We start from the raw sequence: 20,646 nt of genomic DNA on the forward strand, positions 1-20,646 counted from the left end.
CCCACAGGAAAAGTAAAAGCAAGTTGAGACATTTTGAAACATCACTTCTGACGCCACTACAAACTCTCATTGTGGCAATCCAGTTTCAAAGAGTTGCTCAATCCTCACTGCTCCGAGGTTTTATGGAGAGCCTGTGCAACATTTAAAAGAAGATCGCAATGACTTAATAAAGAAATCAATCAATAAAAGCCAATAAACAAGCAGTAGTTAAAGACCATGTGCCTATTTTGCTATTTATTAACACAATTTTACATAGTTTGCATTTGATCCCATTAGCCAATCGCACATAAGAACAGTAGTTAATATTTCAATGGGTGAGACATTGTAGTGAGCACAACTGTTTCCTTTTGATGTGTCCCCTTAAGGTGTTTCAGAGATATTGAGGTCACAAGGAAAGGGACTTTCGGAGCTCTCTGTTACCACTGACCAATCAGGAAGTGACTGCTGCTGTCCTGTGCCATCACCCCATCCACTCCAGTGACTTCAGGCCGTTATAAATAAACCTCATACACATGTACTGCACATTATCCATCAGAGTGCGATCATATGCTGATCATGTGTGAGGATTGTCCCTCTCTGTGTCTTTGGCCAGGCTCTGCAGCAGAGACCTCTGGAAGGCCTCATCGCACGACTCAGGGATCAGAAACTCCAGCAGCAGGTCACAGATGCAGTAGATCAGATGCCTGCGCAACATCACACAAACTGGGTTAATGACATCAGCTGTTATTAATACAAATCATCATATGGATCGAATGGAAAATGAAATCGTTAAACAGAGCAGATGTATTGTGTTTGTTGTTGTATGATGTATGGCGATGTGCGTGACTTGACAGAGGGCAGGAAACGGAGGAGTAAGGGAGCGTCTCAAAAGTGTATGCACAATCTCCTTTTTTGTAAATAATGCAGTAGTAGCTTTCTCATTTTTCATCGCAGACACTTCTGACCAAATTTAGGTGAATATGGGTCATCTTCCAAAATTTACTCAACCTCCAGTTTTTAAAGAAAATCATCCAAATTCGGAATTGTATTTTCCACTAACCTCCTGTTCTAGAGAACAAGTACTGAGACAACAAAGCACACTTCAAAACACATCCTAAACTGTGTGTTTCAAGTCCAAACTCAATGCCAGTTTAACAACAGTGTAATGTATTACATTTAGAAATAATGAATGCTTTTTAAAATTTGTATTTACTTGTAAAAATTCATTTGATGAAAGTTTTTGCATCTCTATCTTTCACCGGTGCGTTTTGGATACTGCAGTTTGTTTTTTGTTGACCGCCACACAGATTTTATAAGCAAAAAAAAAAAAAAAATTAACATCATCTTTTCAAGTTGGTGCTCAGTAACGTAACATTGGCACTTCATGTTTCTCTCCTGCAACTTGACCGGATGCTGTCCGATAGAAAGTGTTAATGTTAGTTGATTCAGTAAATGAAGGGAAAGGAACTAATTTGTGGCACACTTTTTAAATAACATTCTTTTTAATATTTGGGCTTTGGGGGAAAGCATCAAGTATTTTAAAATCTCAGGGCATTGATGTTAAAGTCCAATTCAAGAGACAAGTCTTTTTTCATTTTGTCAAGTCGAGTCTAAAGTCATCAAATTTCTGACTCAAGTCTGACTTGGTCTAAGTCATGTCTGCAGCTGTATACACAATTGACAGAGTTTGTGAGCTCCTGAGTGTAGCTGTTTTAAAACAGTGGGATCAGACATGCGTTTACTTGGTCGTTGACTCACTTGTTTATCTGATGATCCTGTAAAGACTCAAGCATGGTCTCTAAGCTTAATCTGTACTTCTCACTTCCCAGCATGTCAGTGATGAGCTCTGTTCAGGCACAAAGAACAATGAAGCGTCAGGAGCCTGTGAAAATCAGACAGCTACAATCTGTATCTAACAGCTGTTTCATACCTGGGAGCAGCTGCATGAGACAGTCCAGACACTGCTCCTTGGTTTCCTCTCGCTCTGCGGCACTGCGCTCTGGCCGTGGCTGAGCAGGCAGCGTGCCGCCTGGCCATACAGCTTCCTGCAGCACTTGTAGGTAAATCACCCAGCAGGGGGCACTGGTAAGATGGGCAACTCCTACATCCAACCACCTGAGGCAGAATCAGTTGTTAAAACCTGTATCACCATCAGTTTTCTTGCACTGTGTTCAGATGCCTTTAACAAGTATTGAAATCTTTTCAGATATGGTCAAATTGGTTTGATTTTTATCAAAAACATGCAATGCAATAAGAAAATTTGCAAGAAATGTCCTGCAAATTGCAAGAAATTAATAAAAGGTGACAAGAAAATGACCTGAGAGAGAGAGAGAGAGAGAGAGAATGAGAGAGAGATTAGAAAATAATTAAAAAGAAAACTAGGTACAAATATTGAAAAAAAAAACAATATAATTGTTAGAATTGTTTATGTAAAATTATGATATAGGTTATTATTATTATTATATCAGCATCATCATTTGAGCACTTTTTTAGTTCATTTTCTATATTATTTAATCCCGACCCCCCGACCCCAATTTTTTTTCTTCCAGGCTTAACTTTTTAATCAACTTTTTGAGTATTTTAGGTCATTTCTTGTGAAGTTGGTCATTGTTCATGTTTTTGAAAGAGCCAGGTGCTCAGTCTCCAAAAGGTTAATGCAACAGTGTTCTACTGTGCATGAGCTTTTTCTGCTAGATATCAGCCACTGCATAAAAATAAATGCATATACAGCACATGAAAACATGCTTTGACTGTTGAGAAAGGTGAAAGACATTCACACAAGGGAAAGCTACACAAACAAGCAATCTCAAATCTCTGTAAACCACTGCAGAGGCATGAACATTATTTACTGACATGCTTAGTGAACCCTAAAACTCCAAGAGGCATATGTCATGTCCAAAAATAGAGAGCAGTATAATCAGTTAATGTCAGCAGGACACGAGAGATTAGACAAGCACAGTTCCCACAGACTGTGTCGTAAAAACAAAGCCCAGTGGTAATACTAGATTCCCAATGAGGCCTAAAGATTGCATTTAAAGAAAGAGTAATATTTTGAAAGGTAATCTGAGAGAATGTCATGCAGCAGGCGCGTGCCACAAACCACTCAGTGCCTCATATGTGAGAAAAGGAGCCCGCATCTGGATGTTCAGCTGTATGAGGGGAAAATAACAACTGCAATAATGTCATAGGTGTTACATGCTGTGTTACGTTTACGTCACAGCTTCATGTACAGCAAGCTGAAGGAAACGCCTACCTCTCAATGAAGGTGCCAAAGAGCAGTCTGATGGTCTTCTGTATGTTCTCAGTGCACAGCCAACTCCACTGGTCCTTCATCAGCAGACACAGAATGTTCAAAGCAACATCTGCCACAGCTGTGTCTGCAGCACACAGAAAAAAACACATCAAATCCACAAGAGGACCACAATGGGATTCTCTGAAATACATAAAAAACAAAACTCATCAATGTTGGAAAGTGACCACTAGAAATACTCAGCACATGTCCAAATTAGTTGTGGAGTTTTGCTGCCTCCCAGTGGTGATGCTGTGTCACTGCATGTTGATTCTCCAGGGCTGCGACAAATGCAACTCTTTGATACTGACATGAATAAAACTAACTACCATACATGAGAAGACTTTTACAGACTTTGAAAATACTTTTAAAGGCTAAAGACTGACACCCTCTCATATCTGCTAACAATGCAAGTTTTTAGTCACTCAGAATAAGATTTCACAGAGTTCTGGGGTACTTGCAGTCAGTGGTGGATGAAGTACTGAGATCTTTTATATAAGTAAACTTTGTAATACTACAGTGCAGAAACAATAAGCAATAGTCCTGCATTCAAATATTTAAGTATATTAGTACATATAAGTTTAAGTACTAACGTATCATCATCAAAATATGCTTAAAGTACCGAAGATAAAAGCATAATTATGCAGAATCTTATGCAGAATTTGTCCCTCTTCAGAAAAGTATCTGTTTTATCATTGGATTCTAATTATTAATGCAGTAATGTCACTTTTATGTTGGAGCTGGTAAATTAAGGACTAATTTAAATGACTTTAATTGTTGCTGGGTAGCTTAATCATTATGAATCCACCATAATTTAATATAATCTGTGGCAATCGGCACAGTAACTAGTAACTAAAACTATCAAATAAATGCAGTGGAGTAAATGTACAGTTTTTGCCTCCACAATGGAGTGGAGTGAAAGTATAAAGTAGCAGAAAGTGGACATACTTAAGTGAAGTACAAGTATTTCAAAGCTGTACTTCAGTACAGCACTTGAGTAAATGCACTTAGTTACTTTCAATTACTGCTGGTAGGGTAAGAGTACAACTAGATTCCTTTTGAGATCATTTCCCATCCTGCTCATGGTGGAAAATATTACAAAAAAAATACCTTTTTTCTCATGTGTCCACAAAAACACAAAACTCTTAAAACACAAGAAAAAGGTATCACATAACAACAGTATTCTTGTCAATCCTGCATGTATAAGATCTATAAAGACAAACTGTAGTTGTATGCAAACTTTACTTTTTTGGATTTTGTCGCCTCAACTTATAACCAATCTCCGTTGGTTAGCCGTGCTGTTTTGCACACAGTTGGTGGATCAAATACATGGTGAATTAACTCCACCAGTATCTCTTCCTTTTTCACAGTCCAATGGAACTGAAACTTGTCCATGTTCTAGCGCGTCCTTTGAGTCTCCTCCATGTTTACTGTCCACCCAGTTTGCTGCTTACTGTTTGGTACTTGAGAGAGAGCAGCTGTTGGTTGTTGATGATGTTTACGACATTGGACTTCATGATTTAAATAAACCAAGACTTAAGTCTTACAATAATATTAAAAATGTTTGATTTTGTCAGAACATCATGATGAGAAAAAAATGTACTTAAGACAGCTCGGACTACATTTAATGACCACCTTAAACCAAATGATTGAGATCACAGCACCAACTGAGGTGAAACATGATTTATGTTTCGCCATTGGAAATTTGTCTGAGATGAACAATATCTGAGAAAAAGATGTTTTTTTGGAAGGCCAGTGTAAAACAAGACTGTTGTGTAAATCTGAACCTGTCCCATGACTTCTCCCTGACGTCTTCTTGTCTTTGCCGGGCTGCTCACAGCTCTGTTTTGCTGCCTCCTTCCCATTCGGCTCACATAAAAGTCTTTCCTGTCCTTTGACGAAGCTCTCCAGGCCAGACAGAGACATGCCATTGAGGACCTTGAATGAGCAAAGCAAAACACGTCAGCTGTGTCCAGTTTCAAACACATACGCATCAGTCAGACATGGTAAACACACAGTATGGTCACTTACAGTGCTGCCTTCACTGAAGCAGTATGTCACTTTAGGGTGTAGGTCAGGCATGTTGAGAGACGGGGAAACTTTGCTTGGGAACATAAGCCTCCTGAAATCAAAAAACAAAACACTTATAAATTCACACAAGAGAGATAAGATCATTCAAAGTGTCATGAAGTTTGTACCGATTGTTTGTACAGATAATTCACTCAGCTATGAGACAGACCTCTGTGTTAGTGGATGACACACAAGGAAAAAATTCCTGCAGCACAAAGCTTAATTGATTTTTGTCACATTTTTCTCCAATCTTTGCCTTTCTTGTAAATCTCTGGATAGCGTTACCACTTAAAGATTTATTCAGCTGACCCAGTCTAAGAGGGGAAATTCCCCCTTGGTTGATGTGCCAAATGCAAACTGTAATGAGGGGCAAGAGTGGACACTGCATTGTTAAGGAGTCACATGGCATACTTTTTGGGAACAGCTGATAAAGAGCTCTCACCTGTACTTTCTGCTGTCTATTGTTCTTCCATCAGCGTCTCCCTCGAGGTCCTCTGTTGGACTGAGGGGCTCAGGATGAGGGAATGCCGTCTTTAAAGTGTCTAATGCATTTTCCACCATCTTTAATGGCAATTGAGTCAGAGAATACAAGAGATTATTCATTTCCACTGAAGAAGGTTACACTTTCCAATGAATCTATTATGTTGATTAGCAAGCTTTGGAGGTGCTGGTAGACAGATTTTGTTACCATTGGGCTCTCAGTAAGATAGAGACTAAGTGTCTTTCCCACAAGCTCGAACTATTCCTGATTAGATTTGTCTTGATTATGCTAATTTTGTTAAACTCAAACCTCTAGCAAGACTTGGAGCAAATAGAGCAACTTTTTGAAAGATCAACATTGTGGCCTTGATCAGGGTCATCAGAAAAAAACACATTTCAAACAACATTTTAGACAGGTTAGGTATGAAACAGTTTTTTGTTTTTTTAAATGTGAAAGATGGCTAGTCATATCTATCACACACACATCAGCCAATGATGTGCCTACAAAGGCGGGCTGGTATTAGTGACTCAGGCCAATTATTGTCCCACACTGACAGATGCAAGGGAAGCGCCCAATGAGGGACATAGGTGACACCATTTTGGTCTACAAAGTGCAATGAATGGGAGGTACTGAAGTTTATACAGAAGAGGCCTTAACTCAAAATATGCCTATTCAGTTTGGCACTTTAAATAAAGTGCTACACATAGAAAGGGTGTGAGGATCAGATGTATCATAAAAAAAATACATAATACGAAATACACCATAGAAAAATCATTAATTTTTTTAAAGAATATTTTAAAAAAAAACAATCATAAGAGAACAAAGAGAGCTATTAAAGAATCACCACAAAAAATATCATTAATTAAGAAGCCCATATTTATGCCCCCTGTATATAAAGTTTAGAAACTGACATTGCCATCGCTTAGGCTGGGCTTAAACATCTCCATGCCTATAACAAATAAAGATTAAATGTGGTGTTGCTTTTTTATTGAAATGTCTTGCAACAGGACTGGTTACATAATTCTTCTTAATGGAGCTCCTAAGTCCAGGAAAGCACTCTTGAGAGAATGGGATATCTCTTCTATTTACATTTCACCAAGGTAGAAACAAAAGGGGCTGAAAAATGAAGCCAATAGGGACATGACCTGCCAAAAACTGCAGTTCCTTGAATGGCCATGAGAGGCTGGTTCCAGGATAAATCCCCACAGACCTACACTTTCATGAAATGTGAATAACATCATGACCGGTTCTGCCCGGCCATTTTCTCAGTTGACGCCATCTGGCAGCATGTCATGCGGACATGAAAGGTGACTTTTGGAGTCAGGATCTTACGCCAAAAGAACAGACAAAGCGGCAGTACCTGACAACTTCTGAATGAGAACAGGATGGAAATGGAAACTCGAGGCTTCAAATGGAAGTCAACAAACCAATAGATTCTTTCTCACCTTATCAATTCTTGACTTGACAAAAGGCTTTCTTCCAAAGTATGTGGAAACGTCTGCATTGAGAGCCAGGAACTCCTGCATGTCCTCACTGTTGGATGTCTCAGGAATGCTGCTTAATTGCTATAAAACAAGTCAATGACATTACAGAATCACACAAATCATTTCATTACTTATGGTAGGATAGCAATACTTACTTTAAGGAACGTATCCAGTTGGTTTTTACGAGCTTCAACTTTGTCGCTGTCTGCATTGCCGAACGAAAGGTCAGGGAACATTTTCTTTGGGCCTTTGACATCTGAAATCCATGACACTGATTTGCAATCATGCATCTGCGTTGGTATGCAATCAATAGTCATTGAAAGTAAATGATCGTTTCTTACTCTTAATTACTTTCTTGACTTCAGGCTTCTCCTCTAAGCGTGTTTGCAAGTTGAGGAACTCGCTGTATCTCCGGTTGACAGTGTGACAGGACGCAGGCTGCAGGGTGCCGTCGTTTTCTGCTTCAGTCATCGTCTCAAACTGCAAAACAACAAGTGGGTGTTAATGTGTGATAACTGATATTCAAACATCATGAAGTAGGAGATGGCAGTACCTTTACAGTGTAGAGGGTATACGGATGTGTGCCGGTGCCACGCTGCTCCTTTGCAGTGACAGTACCAGTAATTTGCACATTCTGGATGTTCACGAGTGCAGCTTGGCTGTTTGGGGTATCAAAGTTGCAGGAGGTTGGACAAAGTTTTCTTGGAGGACACGGTGAGGATTTCTCTTGGGCTATACCTGCTGGCCACTGGGAGTCTTCGGGCACCACCGCCTTCGGCCCAAGATTTTTCAGCGGACCAAAGCAGCCAAACGCCTCATCATCCTTTAAAGTCATCATGTTGCAGAAGTTTGTTGGAGGACCGCATTCACAAAAGCCTCCTGTCAGGTCATCTTCGGATTCTGATTGAATTAGGGAGTCCAGTAAAATCAATTTGGACTGTGAAGAGTGGGAGTATTGGCCAGGTGTGAATACACAGCAGTTCACTTTGCATGGTGTGAGTAAACCCGCATGGCAGCCTTCTACTTTCCCAGCAGACACCAAGCTAACCATGCTGCTCTGTGAGGAATCCGTCTCGCAGATGCTTCTCTGGCTCTGCAGATCATCGAGGTCAGAGGTGCTTCTGCTGCTGAGGTTATCAGAAGAAGACGGTGACCTGCAGGTGGTCCAGGACTCCTGCTGAATCTGACATCTGTATAGTGTGGCTGCAGGTGGGAGCTGGTCCACACTGATGTCCTGTGGTGCTCTGGACCTGGTGATTATGTCTACAATGGTCTGGTTGAGCCAGTCAGGATCAGACACCCTGCTTATGAGCGGCAGCAGCACGTTACAGGTGATGAGCTCAGTAACCATGTAACCTCCAGTCTTGGTTTCCATCTGAGGGTAAGGAACAAGCACATGTAAGACGAGATTTACTAGAGCTCTGGAGTAGCTGAGCTCAGCAGCTGCACCGCTCACAGCTGGATGAGGCGCATCTACTTCACTGTAGAGCTGCCAGAGGCTAATGCTCTCCTTCTGCGTCGACTGTATCTGTCTTGCTGTCATGTAGCTCTGCAGGTGACAGCCGTACATCTCCAGCAACCGTTGGACCAGCGCTTTTCTGTCCACTCGCCGTGCACGCTCCTTCAGCTCCATCACTGACTCCAGCATAGAAGTACACACTGAATGCTCAAACTCCCCCTCCACCCCTGGCAGCAGGGTCCGATACCACGACGACACAAAGTCACGGACAGATTTGTGGACAACATTGTTGATCTCGTGGTTCAATCTCCACTCGTGCTCAGGTGAATACAGAGGTGGGTTAACTTTGCCAAGAGGTAAAAAGTGTTCCAAGTGGAGAAGGCTGTTTGCGTCCAGTAAGGCACGGGACCCGAGCCAACCCCCGAGGACCACCAACAGACTGGTGAAGATGCAGAGGAGCCAAACGTTCACAAGGAGATGGAAGAGGACAAGCCATGCTAGCAGAGCTCCGAGCCCTAACAGCCTCCGCTGCCCAAATAACTCTGATAATGCCCCGTTATTGGAGCTCCTTGTGGAGGGCATTTTAGTCAGCAGGTGAAATGTGTCCTGTTGAAGAAAGACAAACACATATGCTGTTACATAACAAGAGCAAAGAACAAGAAAAGTGGTGCTGTAGATTGCCTGCTTCATTTGATTCATGAAGTCTAAATAATCAAGCAACATTGCTGAAATCTTCACACGATGAAGCCAGTTGCATCTCTTGGTTGTAAAACCTTTGTTGCACAGTGCTACTGTATAATAATGGTACATTTTTACTGTTGTGCAGAGGTGTAACTAACAAATAATTTCAATGGTGATTAATCTGATATTTTTTTAAATTTATTGTTTAATCTTTTGGTCTAAGAAATGTTGGAAAAAAGTGAAAAAAAATTCCAGATTCCCTCATTTGATTGAAGTCATTTGATTTTCTTGGTGTTTAATATACATCTTATTGATTATGTACACAGAATATTCAACTTAGCAGGTTTTCAACATGCTGTTTTCTGGAGGAAAAAAAGCCTAAATACACAGTTTGTTTTAAAGCATCACTTCATTCATTGATATGAAAAGGCCATTCATGAAAAATAAATAATCTTGTATCTTAACTATTCTTAATTGAATAGCCTATATAAAAGAAAAAATGATATTAGCTAGATTGTCAGTTCAGTAATAACAGTCGATTTACTGCACTGTGGTAAAATAAAATAAAATAAAATGCATTGCAACATTACTCTTTGATTTTAACCAGCCATACCACGTGGTTCAGCCAACGTCATCGTTTATCAGAGAGCAGGACTGGTTGTCATGGTAATTCTCCAACTTTAAATGACACTCAATATTACGCTGCCTGTAGACTACAAGCTGTGGCACTGAAGCTGCTGTTTTCTTGCTTTTTAAAATTTGAAACATTTATTAAACATTTAGCCTCTAGCAGAACTTGTTTATAACTCTACTGCACACCTAGCAGATGAGGCTAATGTACACGGAGCAGAGCTGGCCCAAAGTCTACTGACAAGGTAATAGTTTTTATGAACATTAACCCCTGTTATAAATCCAGCTGGAAGACAGTAAAACATATGTTACCTGAAAGGTTTTAGGAGCTCCATAACACGAATACAGCCTGTATAGGATATTCTCCTCCTCCTCTGCGACATTGCTTTAATCCTCCAACAAAGATTATCTGGGTCAGTCTAAGTCAAGATAGACACACGGCCCATATGGACAGCTAACTAGCTGTTAGGTGTCCACTTGACCTGCCAGCAAGCAAACACTCACAGCTCTGTGGTCTCGAACATGTAATATAGTGGTAAAAACATCTGACATAAATACATATATTAGTGCATAAATAAAAAAAATAGAAAAAATAAATAAATATTGAAAGAATGAACGAAAAACTGCAGAAACACATAAATGTATAAATATATAAATAAATACATGAGTAAAATACATATATTATTTATTGTTTAAATACAGAAATAAATTTATGTAAATTCTAGAAACATATAGAAATCAAATAAAAATAAATTAAATAGCTATTACTTATTTAAAATGTATTGTATATATGTATATTATATTATTTCTCTTATCTTTAGTAACTGACAGTCAACTGATTTTGCATTTTCCATTAAAGTAAATGTCGTAATAAAATTTGTGCACATGACAAAATAGACATTATGTATATTGTATGTTTGATTGTGTTATTGTAATAATCCTATAAAATATTACTTTCAGTTGTATTATTTTTATGATTTTTTAACCAATGTAATGATTTTGAAGCTAAGAATGGATACTGGCAGAAAAACAAGCTGTCAGGTAGACTAGAATGATGCAAAAATGAACAGAAAAGAAAAAGAACTTAAAAATAACATGAGATACCAGGGGTAAGAAGTCCAACTTTGATGACCACAGGGTGGATGTTGAGCAGCCTGGAGACAGTGGCCCGCTGCCTCCAATTCCTTTATGACCTCCAGCTCCATCAGCCAGGAACCAGCAACACTGAAAGTACACACACAACACACAGTAGCAACACAGCACACACATACGCCCTAGTAGGGGCCCTAGGACCATCACACACTAGCATCTGACTCACAAGATTACTCTTAGGTTATTCAAAGAGTCTCCTCCACCCCTGTCTCCAGCCCCTCATATTCTCCCCGACCATGTGCGTCTCTTAGTATTTTACTGATATAAAGAGTCCTCACATACAAGTAAGCCTTCTCTTACTTTTAAAATCGATGCTGCATGACAAGAGGAAACAGAGAAAAAGGATGTTGGCATTCACTTTTGCTCAAAAGGTAGAAAACCCAAAACCACCACAATGCACTGCGTTGCACCAGACCAATAACTGTTCCCGCTGATGGGTGACGTGATGCGGCCTTGTCCAAATGACACAATGGCAGTTAGTTGGATTTCACATTATACTTAAACAGTAAGCTAAAAGGTGTTTTGTAGAAACAGCTAAGTCAAGAAATAGACAAGTCAGTAACAGAATTTTGGTTTATATTTGATCAGTGCTGCTTATGTTACTGTTTAAAGTTTTTTCAGCATCTGTTTTCATTGTGCAGGAAGCAGTATGGCACCCATTTCCTGTTTACCAACTATCAGTATTGCAGCTAACCAGGGCATTAAATTATGTTTTTGAAAACAGAAATGGGCAGTGCAGTAACATAATGTTGGTGGAAATATGACAATTTGGAAGAGCACCACTGTTTCAGCTTCTCTTTTCAAAATGGAAGGAGGGCTCTAAAGGTGCTTTTCTACTGCATGGTGCTGCATGGCTCCATCAACTCTGCTTGCTTTTTTTTTTTTGTTGTTGTTTTGTTTTTCCATCAGCAAAAATAGTGAATGGTGCCTGGTACTTTTTCTGGTACCACCTCAGTCGAGGTTCTAAGCTAGCTGAGAAGATACTTGAGGCTGCAGTTGAAACATTGAGGACCACTGATTGGTCAGGAAGAAGTGTCACTAGAACCGTCACTTGCATCATTCTGCTCAAACTCTTGCGTTTGTAAATAGCCCAGCTACGGTCAATGGGAGCTGCAATTATCTTAGTCACACAACCCTGATTTTAAAAAATGGCAGCTCACAAAACAACATTGTATACTATCTACACAAAGCAATACAACTGACAAAGTGCAGGCATATAACTGTTTGGATGGTTACTGGGAGAAGTTTGCCAAGACGGCTTTCTGACAGTAATAGAATTCATGGTTAGGGTCAGGAAGAAAGTTTGCCCAAAAGGAGAACTCCTCCTATGTGTATTAAGGGATTAACGAAGAAAAAGACCTGGTACCAGAAGTTAGTCGAGTCGAGTCAAGTTGATTTGAGCTGAACTATGCAGTGGAAATAAGCCATAACCGATGACTCTCCACTTCAAAGTCTAATTGAACTGACTCTGCTTTCAGATGAAGTTTGCCCTCAGGGTATTCAGACTGACAGTACTGACAATCCTTATAGCTGGCACAAACGTGGTTACACAATTCATACTGCATGTTCAAATACATCACTTGTTATGCTCATGATTCTTTTCCTCCCTTGTGCACAAATCTAATAAACCAAACCATGCACACATAATCCAATAAACCATGCACACAAATCTAATAATCAGTGCCTGCGCACTCCTAAAAGTTGACTTGCAGACAAAGTAGGGCTCAAATTTGTTTTGTGTAAGCTCAAAACTTTTATCACCAACTTTGGCGTCATTAGGCCTTGACGTTCAAGGCTTCAGCCCAAAATGTTTTTTAAATAGACTATTATATTAAATAAACTATTAAGGCCTATTTAAAAAAAAAAAAAGAAAAAAGAATAGGCTTTATAATAATAAAAAGCCCTGTATCTAACAGTCTGTCAGTCAGTTCATACTTGCACTTGAATGATTGTAGTTAGGCTACATACCATCACGGTTAACCTGATTACATTTAACTATTTTTCCAATTCTACTCAATAAAATTAATGATAGCAGTTGTATTCTTATTCTACCCAATACTAATTACTAACAGCTACAACTATTTTAACATCCCAATTCATAATTAATCTGGAAAATTGAAAAGAAAGTTGTTATGGGTAAATGTAAGATGCCAGAGTGCATTAAAAAAGGCTTAAAAATAGAGCTTGTTCATTAATAAATAAAATTCCCAGGGGATGATCGTCCTGGACCCCCTTACAGATATCTGGGCTGAACCCCCAATGTCCTCAAATCCTGGATATGCCCCTGGTTTTTCATATACTAACACTGTAAAATCTGACAAATTGATCTCACTTTAAAAAATCTAGGAAACCAATTGCCCTGAAAAGGGAGAGTAAATATAACTACTAATCCCAATTCATGTTTACTTTAACCTTAGTGTTAAGTTTACGTAAAGTTTAACTGTATTTACTTAATTTTGTGAAGTTTCATCTTAAAAATGACAAGTCAGTGACATTACCTTGTTCTTTCTAAGAGTTAGCAACTTAAGTAAGGCAGGTTAATCTGACTTAACTTGATCATGACAAAGAGAAATTTGCTAATTATGAAGTTAAGAGATCTGTGAGTTCTGTTTGCGAACATGTTTAAGAAAATACAAATATGACTAGTTTGCAGCCAGCAGAGTACAGATAAATATAGCAAAGTAAACTTGGTTAACTGCTAAAACTTAGAAAAATTCATTAAATTAAACTTGCCATTTTTAAGCTGCAAAAGCTTTGGAAAATTAAATAAACAAAATAACATAACATAAACTTAAATAAAGATTAAGATTGATGCCTGTATTTACCTACATTTTTTGAGTGAAGCTATATAGCAGAATGTCAGGAGCAGGACCACACCTCAACCGCACCTCTTCCGGTTTAAATATCCTCCTAACCCGATCTTCCCTTCCCTTTCGTTCTCGTTATTCTGCCCCTGCCCCCAATAGCCTATATTAAATTATACTCTTACAAATGCCAATTCACAGATCTATAGATCTATATGCTATCTACTTTTCTTTCTTTTTTTTCGGAAGGGAGAGGCCACAATTACATAATTCTATCTGCAAATATTTACATTGCTATAGTGGCCCCATAGGCTTTGACGTATTGCGAAGTACCCGTATGTGTATGTGTGTGCCCTGTGTCTGGTCTGCATTACCAGGTTACGTAATAGCGCCGCCGCGCGCCGTTCCCGTGGTGCGCACACAGGGTTCGCACTTTATGGTCCAGCAGGGAGCAGATGCAGAGAGCAGCAGTTGTATCCATCCACGTTAACCACCAATATGCCCCCCGTAAAGCTCGAGGCTTCAGGTAATTCTTTTTAAATATGTTTTGCATGTTCTACTGTACAGACAAACACAGCACTTTATTCACCTGCTAATGGTTTCAGAGCGCAGTAATTGCTGGCAGCGCCGATGTATAAAGACCTATATGGGCTGTACATGAAACGCACTTCACACCGTTGTCGCGCTTTTTGCATGTTATAGTTTATAAAGAATATTACTGTTTGGTTGTGTGGTTTTTGCTGCTGTAGAGCGGGCAGCACCATCATGACTGGCTTTGGCAGAACAGAGTGTTCTTCACTCGATAACTCATGTCGTGTCAGGTTTCATTGTCACAGGCTACAGCTTTTAAAAAGGGACCAAGTCGCTGCATTTACAAGGCATTTAAAGTGAATGTAGGATTCACTATGGACCGTTATCGCACTTTATGTCCGTGTCTACAGGCAATCTACAGAATGCATGCGGACGCCTGGAGTATGACATGCAGCCACCTTTCACTGAGGACTGTTTAGGCAGATGGTTTATTACATAACTGACGCCAGAGACTGTTGAACATGAAACTCAGCATGAACATATATAGCCATTTTAATATATTGAGTTATATTATTAACCCTCTGAAACCTGGGCAAATCATTTGATTTAGTTTAAAACCATTGAAAGAAGAGGATAAGTAACTTAACACATGGCAGAAATATTATCAAGAAAATCGTCAAAAGTTTCAAGAAAATTGCCTAAAAATAAGCAACATTTAAGAAATAAGAAAAGAAAAGAAAAAAAGAAAGGTTTAAAATCCAACAAGAAAATGGCCCAAAAGTGCAGACAATTAAAAAAAATGTATTTCATATTTTGTAACATACATTTAAATATAGAATTATAATAATGATATAGAATAATATATTTTTTAAAAACTTGAAAGGCTTAATAGCTTGTGAAAGGCATCTGAAAGCAACTTGAGACAACTGATACAGGTTTCAAAGGGTTAATCAATATATCATCAAAAATGTAGTGTTGTAAAAACTATGTGTCAAACTTGTGGTGTCATCGGGTATAAAGTCAAAAGCTCCATAGACAATGGGAGGCTGATTTTGTAAACCCACAGAATTCTTGTGTCACATTCCTCTGTGTCCTGCTGCCTTCAGACTTTTGGGAAGACTGGGCTGTGTGTCTGTATACGACACATTTCAGTTGCTTTATTCTGTTCTAATAACATGGGAAGAAGGCAATGAGCAGGACATGGCCCAAAATTTAGCAAGAAATTTGTAAGAAGTTTCAAGAAAATTGCCAAAAAATAAGCAAAAGAAAATTTAAAAAAAGGAAAGAAACATGAAAATGATCCAAAAGTGCTTAGATTTCAGAAAAAATACATTTACAATATTTTTCTGTAACATATATTTAAATCTATAATTATAATATCAATTAATATAAAACATATAATATATAAATAGAGTGTTTTTTTGTTTTTGTATTCCCCTGGATGCTCTCAATGCCATCTATAACATCTTTCACCAGTCATTCTCTATAGAGCAGCTCCAGACTTTATACCCTTTGAGATCACAATTTTAGTTTTAGCACTCTAGTTTTTGAATTTGGTAGAGAAGTGCTCATGTTTACTAGTATTTTTGGACTGTCTTAGACAATAGAAATAACATGTATTAATTTTGCAAATGGACGTAGCTCCCCTTTAAAGATTCTTAAAAGGGGACAGCTGCTTCTTCCCCATTAAAAAAATTAGAATATTCAAATTTGAAAATGTTTTTCAAACATTTAACTGCTGGAAAAGAGTTGTCTTCTACAAGGTAAAGCAATTACAAGAAGCTCATTCTTAAATGAAGGGGCGGGGCACTTCATCACATGTCAATGGATTTCAAATAATTGAACACTGTGCCAGCAGACTATTTCATCAGTGCTTTATTTTTTGATACCGTCGTGCTTTTTAAAAATAGAGGTAAATTTACCCTTTGCTCAAACTGATTTCTGGTCTTGTTAAACTACTACTGACTCTGCCAGCAGTTGGTTTGCCCTCAGAGGATTTAGACTGCCACTCCCTGGCTGTCATAGTGCTGTAAATAATATTTCATCTCAGTCCAAAGTTAACATTGGAGCAGAATCATAACAATCAGACCTTGGTGACACTGTAATCTGCCACAGGGAGCGGTTCTCATTCAGTTGATTCTGTGATAAAAATGTCAAAAAGGTTTCCCAGACAAACACTGCAGCAAAGCCAAACAACACGACAGGTCAGGTCACCCAGCTATTTCTTCCAGGAAGGAGTTTAACTTGAAGCAGTTGCAACAAGCTGCATCTTTCCCTGCAGCATGTCAGCTAAAGAAGGTGAAGTTCTCATGTTACCAGTCAGCAGAATGTGGGTGTGCAATTTAACCGTTTGAAATCCTTTTTACCGTTTTAAACCATTTTAAATCCTTTCAAAAATATGGGAAGAAGGCAATGAGCAACGAAAGATGAAAAGACACCAAAAAATTAGGAAGTAAAAAGTACAAGAAAAAATTACATGAACATTATTTACAAAAAACAAGTATAATGACCTGGAAAAAGCGTTTAAAAATTCTAGTAACCTGTAAAAATAATTTTATAAATGTAATTGCGATAATTAGAAATTTAGTTTTTTCCCTAGCTTTTCGAAAATTATTTTCTAAATGTACTGATTGCTTGCAGTTTGTGGAACATTTATTACCATGTTTGTCATTGGCTCTTTTTCCACCATGTCTTTGAGACAAATTGCACCAAGTTACTAAGGATTCAAAAGTTCAAATACTTGTCAAAGGCATCTGAAAGCAGCACAAGAAAAGTCATGTTGCTCCAGATTTCAAAGGGTTAAAGCAGTATTTGAAATGTGTAATGTACTGACATTTTATTGACACTGACCTTTGAGACATTTCAAACCAGAAAAAACAATCAAATGGGCAAAACAGTTTGTATCTAGACAGGCACAATATGTGTGAAGTTCATGTTTACAGAGTTATGACATGCCAAGCTTGTTTGCTCAGCAAGGGGATTTAAACAAGATTAACTTGTTTGCAGAATGCGGTCAAGTGCATCATGTGTTTCCGCAAAAAAAATACTTTGGCCCCTATTCTGAAAAAGTCCTGCATGAGGTGCATTTTTCATTTGACATTGTAGGTTGTTGCCTGATAGTTTGTCCTTCTGTGTGTGTTTATGTGTTTCCTACAGTTGATATCAAGCCTGTTGAAAATGGCAATGCCAAGGAACACGTCACCTTACCTCTGAAGGGGCTCGAGACAATTGAACCTCTGGTCCGCTCTGTTGAAGAGACCCCCGAGCAAATCTCCACTGAAGTACAAGGTACCATTCCCTCCTGGATCAATGGCAACCTGCTCCGCAACGGCCCTGGGAAGTTTGAATTCGGAGACACACAGTGAGTTGGACACACCTTGATGCATTGCAGCACAACACAAAAATTTCCAAATAGATGTGATTAAAACTTATATTCCATCACAGCTACAACCACTGGTTTGACGGGATGGCCATGCTACATCGCTTCAACATCAACCAAGGCCAGGTGACCTACATGAGTCGCTTCCTGCAGAGCGATTCCTACAGAAAGAACAGTGAGAGCGACCGAATCGTGGTGTCAGAATTTGGTACCCTTGCCATGCCCGACCCCTGTAAAAACTTCTTCCAGCGCTTCCTGTCTCGCTTTGAGATGATCGGTGAGTACATGAGAAGAAGGGATGAAGTATGACTAAATGTTGTGTGACAAAGGAGGCATGACAGCTGTATTTGCTTTAATTCATTGTGCTTTCATTGTGTATAAATGAAACACAGGAAGACAGGCTTAGTCATTTGAGAGGGAGCACAAGAGGAAAAATCTAGATCAGGTTAGATGTTGGTACCAAATCTGCTTTGCCTAAATATGGAATTAGGTCAGAGGTGGGGCCCCAAAAGTACTGTACTGTGTAAACCAAGGTTGCATAATAACACGCAACAGCGAGGAACAAAAGAGAGGACATTTCTCACATGTTTCACATTCCCACGGCAGGGTAACCACAAGCGGCACAACCTTTCTAACATTTCTGTTAAAGGAGGGACACTTCCAATTATTTAAAAGGCCTCAGTCATTTTGTGTTTTTCTCTGTCACAGATTCTACAGACAATGCAAGTGTGAGCTTTGTGAAATACAAGGGTGACTACTATGTCAGCACGGAAACTAATTTCATGCACAGAGTGAACCCAGAGAACGTGGAAACACTGGGACAGGTACCATCATGATCATGGTGTAATAGATGTTAAAAGGGATGTCCCGATCAAGTTTTTTCACCCCCGATCCTGATCTGATACTTTTATTTATGTGTATAATACAGGTGCACAATACACACTTCAAGTACTTCAAAGTTCTTAAAATTGATCCAGCAAGTATGCTTGACAGTTCAATAGCTCTGCAATGCAATACAAGAAAAAAAAATCAGCATCCAAACAGTTCCTAAGGTTTTTTTAAATAGTATTTTTATAAAAATAAAGTAAACAAATTAGAAATAATTTTATGCTGCTCTTATCACAATCCCACTTTTTTTTCAACAAAATAAAGTTATAAAAACTTCAATGTGTCTTCAGAAATATTTCTCAAATCAGCATTGCGATAAAAGTTTTGAACACTATAAATGAGTAATATAATCACAATTCCACTTCAAAGTAGCGTTACAGCTAAACTTTAACATTCCCCGTCACAACAAATAAAAATTGGTCACAATTATGCTTATTACAGCATTTTAGTAAAAGAAGTTCACTTAAAATAAAAAAAAAAAAATAAAAAAATTCAGTTCCTCCTTAAAGTGGTGTAGCACTTTAAGATGAATATGAAATAAATCAGTTTCTATTTATTGGAGTAACAGCATTACAATAAAACCTAAATATATGCAGCATATATATATTGCTCTCTGTTTATGACACCTGTGTGATGGCGGACGTGAACAAACACACGCTCAAAATAACTGTTGCCGATCAACTAAAAAATGGGTTGATCGGGCCTAATACCGTTCCTTCCAATGTGATCGGGACATCCCTAGATGTTATTATTAATACTGGGGTCTTCAGTGAGATGTTCTTCTGTCTTAGCTATATCAGCCACAATCATCATCTTACAGTCTTTCTCCGCTATGTTTTGTAGGTCGACTGGAGCAAGTTCATTGCTGTAAATGGAGCCACCGCTCACCCACATTCTGACCCTGACGGTACCACATACAACATGGGCAACTCCTATGGAAGCAAAGGTTAGTCTTGTCATCCACAAGACCCACTTTAAAAAAGTATTTCACCTGAGGCTCACCTTAAAATGTTTTACACAGGTAGCCAGATGGGGCCGCTGAAAATCTTGAGGTGACACACCCAAACTAAAAAGCCATAACCGAATTTCAGGAATTCAATTATGCTGTCGATGTATATGTCAGTATGAGAGTTAACATGCTGATGTAATTTGATCTGTTATTTTACAGTTAATATAGTTTACTATCTGATGTGCATAGATGAATACTGGTAGAGTTAACATTTTAAGTTTCGCAGCAATCCCGTTTTAATGCGTCATTTTTCAATACATGCTAGGTGATTCATTGTATTTTAAATAGGCTGTCCTTTTCTAAAATAAGAGAAATAAACAGCTTTAATATAAAGTAGTGTATTGATTGTAAGAACCAAAGATTTACTGGGAACAAGCCTTCTCAAGTTAATGGGAGACTCGTTGGTACCCATAGAACCTATTTTCATTCGAGTATCTTGAGTTCAAGGGACCCCTTCGAAAATGGCCATGCCAGTTGTTTCCTTAGCAAAATTGTGCCTAATTTGGAGCATTATTTAAACCTGATCTCCTTAAGCAATGCCAACATGGTTTGTACTATTGGATGCCTTAAATTGTCTAGTTTCACAAGACACCAACTTTGTGCTAGTTAACAAAAGGTAGAAAGCCTACATTTACCAGAATGCACTGTGTGGCAGCATACCAATAAACTCTTCCACTGACTTCATGAGAGGTTGTCAGTTTTGACACGGTAAACAAAATAGGGGCTGGCTGGTAACAAATTATTAAATTAACAGCAAGCTAAAACATGTTTCTGAAAACATTTAAGGTGAGAGATAGGCAATGCAGTGAA

At 38.7% G+C, this 20,646-nt stretch overlaps 1 protein-coding gene across 7 annotated transcripts in view; it reads right to left on the minus strand.

Moving 5' to 3' along the window:
• Nucleotides 1–207: 207 nt before the first annotated feature.
• The window catches only part of LOC121952680 (sorting nexin-19-like), a 116,908-nt gene continuing 96,469 nt past the window's right edge, over nt 208–20,646 (minus strand). For 2 of the 7 annotated variants that reach the window (XM_088088054.1, XM_088088053.1), the window contains 14 exons: nt 17,768–17,893; nt 11,178–11,297; nt 10,386–10,458; nt 7,857–9,368; nt 7,645–7,783; nt 7,459–7,559; nt 7,265–7,384; nt 5,781–5,899; nt 5,300–5,390; nt 5,056–5,206; nt 3,233–3,356; nt 1,910–2,094; nt 1,738–1,825; nt 208–683 (listed from right to left, as the gene is read on the minus strand). In XM_088088054.1, the coding sequence (XP_087944180.1) occupies nt 554–683; nt 1,738–1,825; nt 1,910–2,094; nt 3,233–3,356; nt 5,056–5,206; nt 5,300–5,390; nt 5,781–5,899; nt 7,265–7,384; nt 7,459–7,559; nt 7,645–7,783; nt 7,857–9,368; nt 10,386–10,458; nt 11,178–11,297; nt 17,768–17,893 (3,079 nt within the window). In that variant the 3' untranslated portion in view covers nt 208–553. The other 5 variants (XM_042499482.2, XM_088088055.1, XM_088088056.1 and 2 more) reach the window with 5 other exon arrangements.

The sequence above is a fragment of the Plectropomus leopardus genome, chromosome 15 (assembly GCF_026936395.1).
Source record: "Plectropomus leopardus strain MGB_pleo_1.0 chromosome 15, ASM2693639v1, whole genome shotgun sequence".
Taxonomy (NCBI): Eukaryota; Metazoa; Chordata; class Actinopteri; order Perciformes; family Serranidae; genus Plectropomus; species Plectropomus leopardus.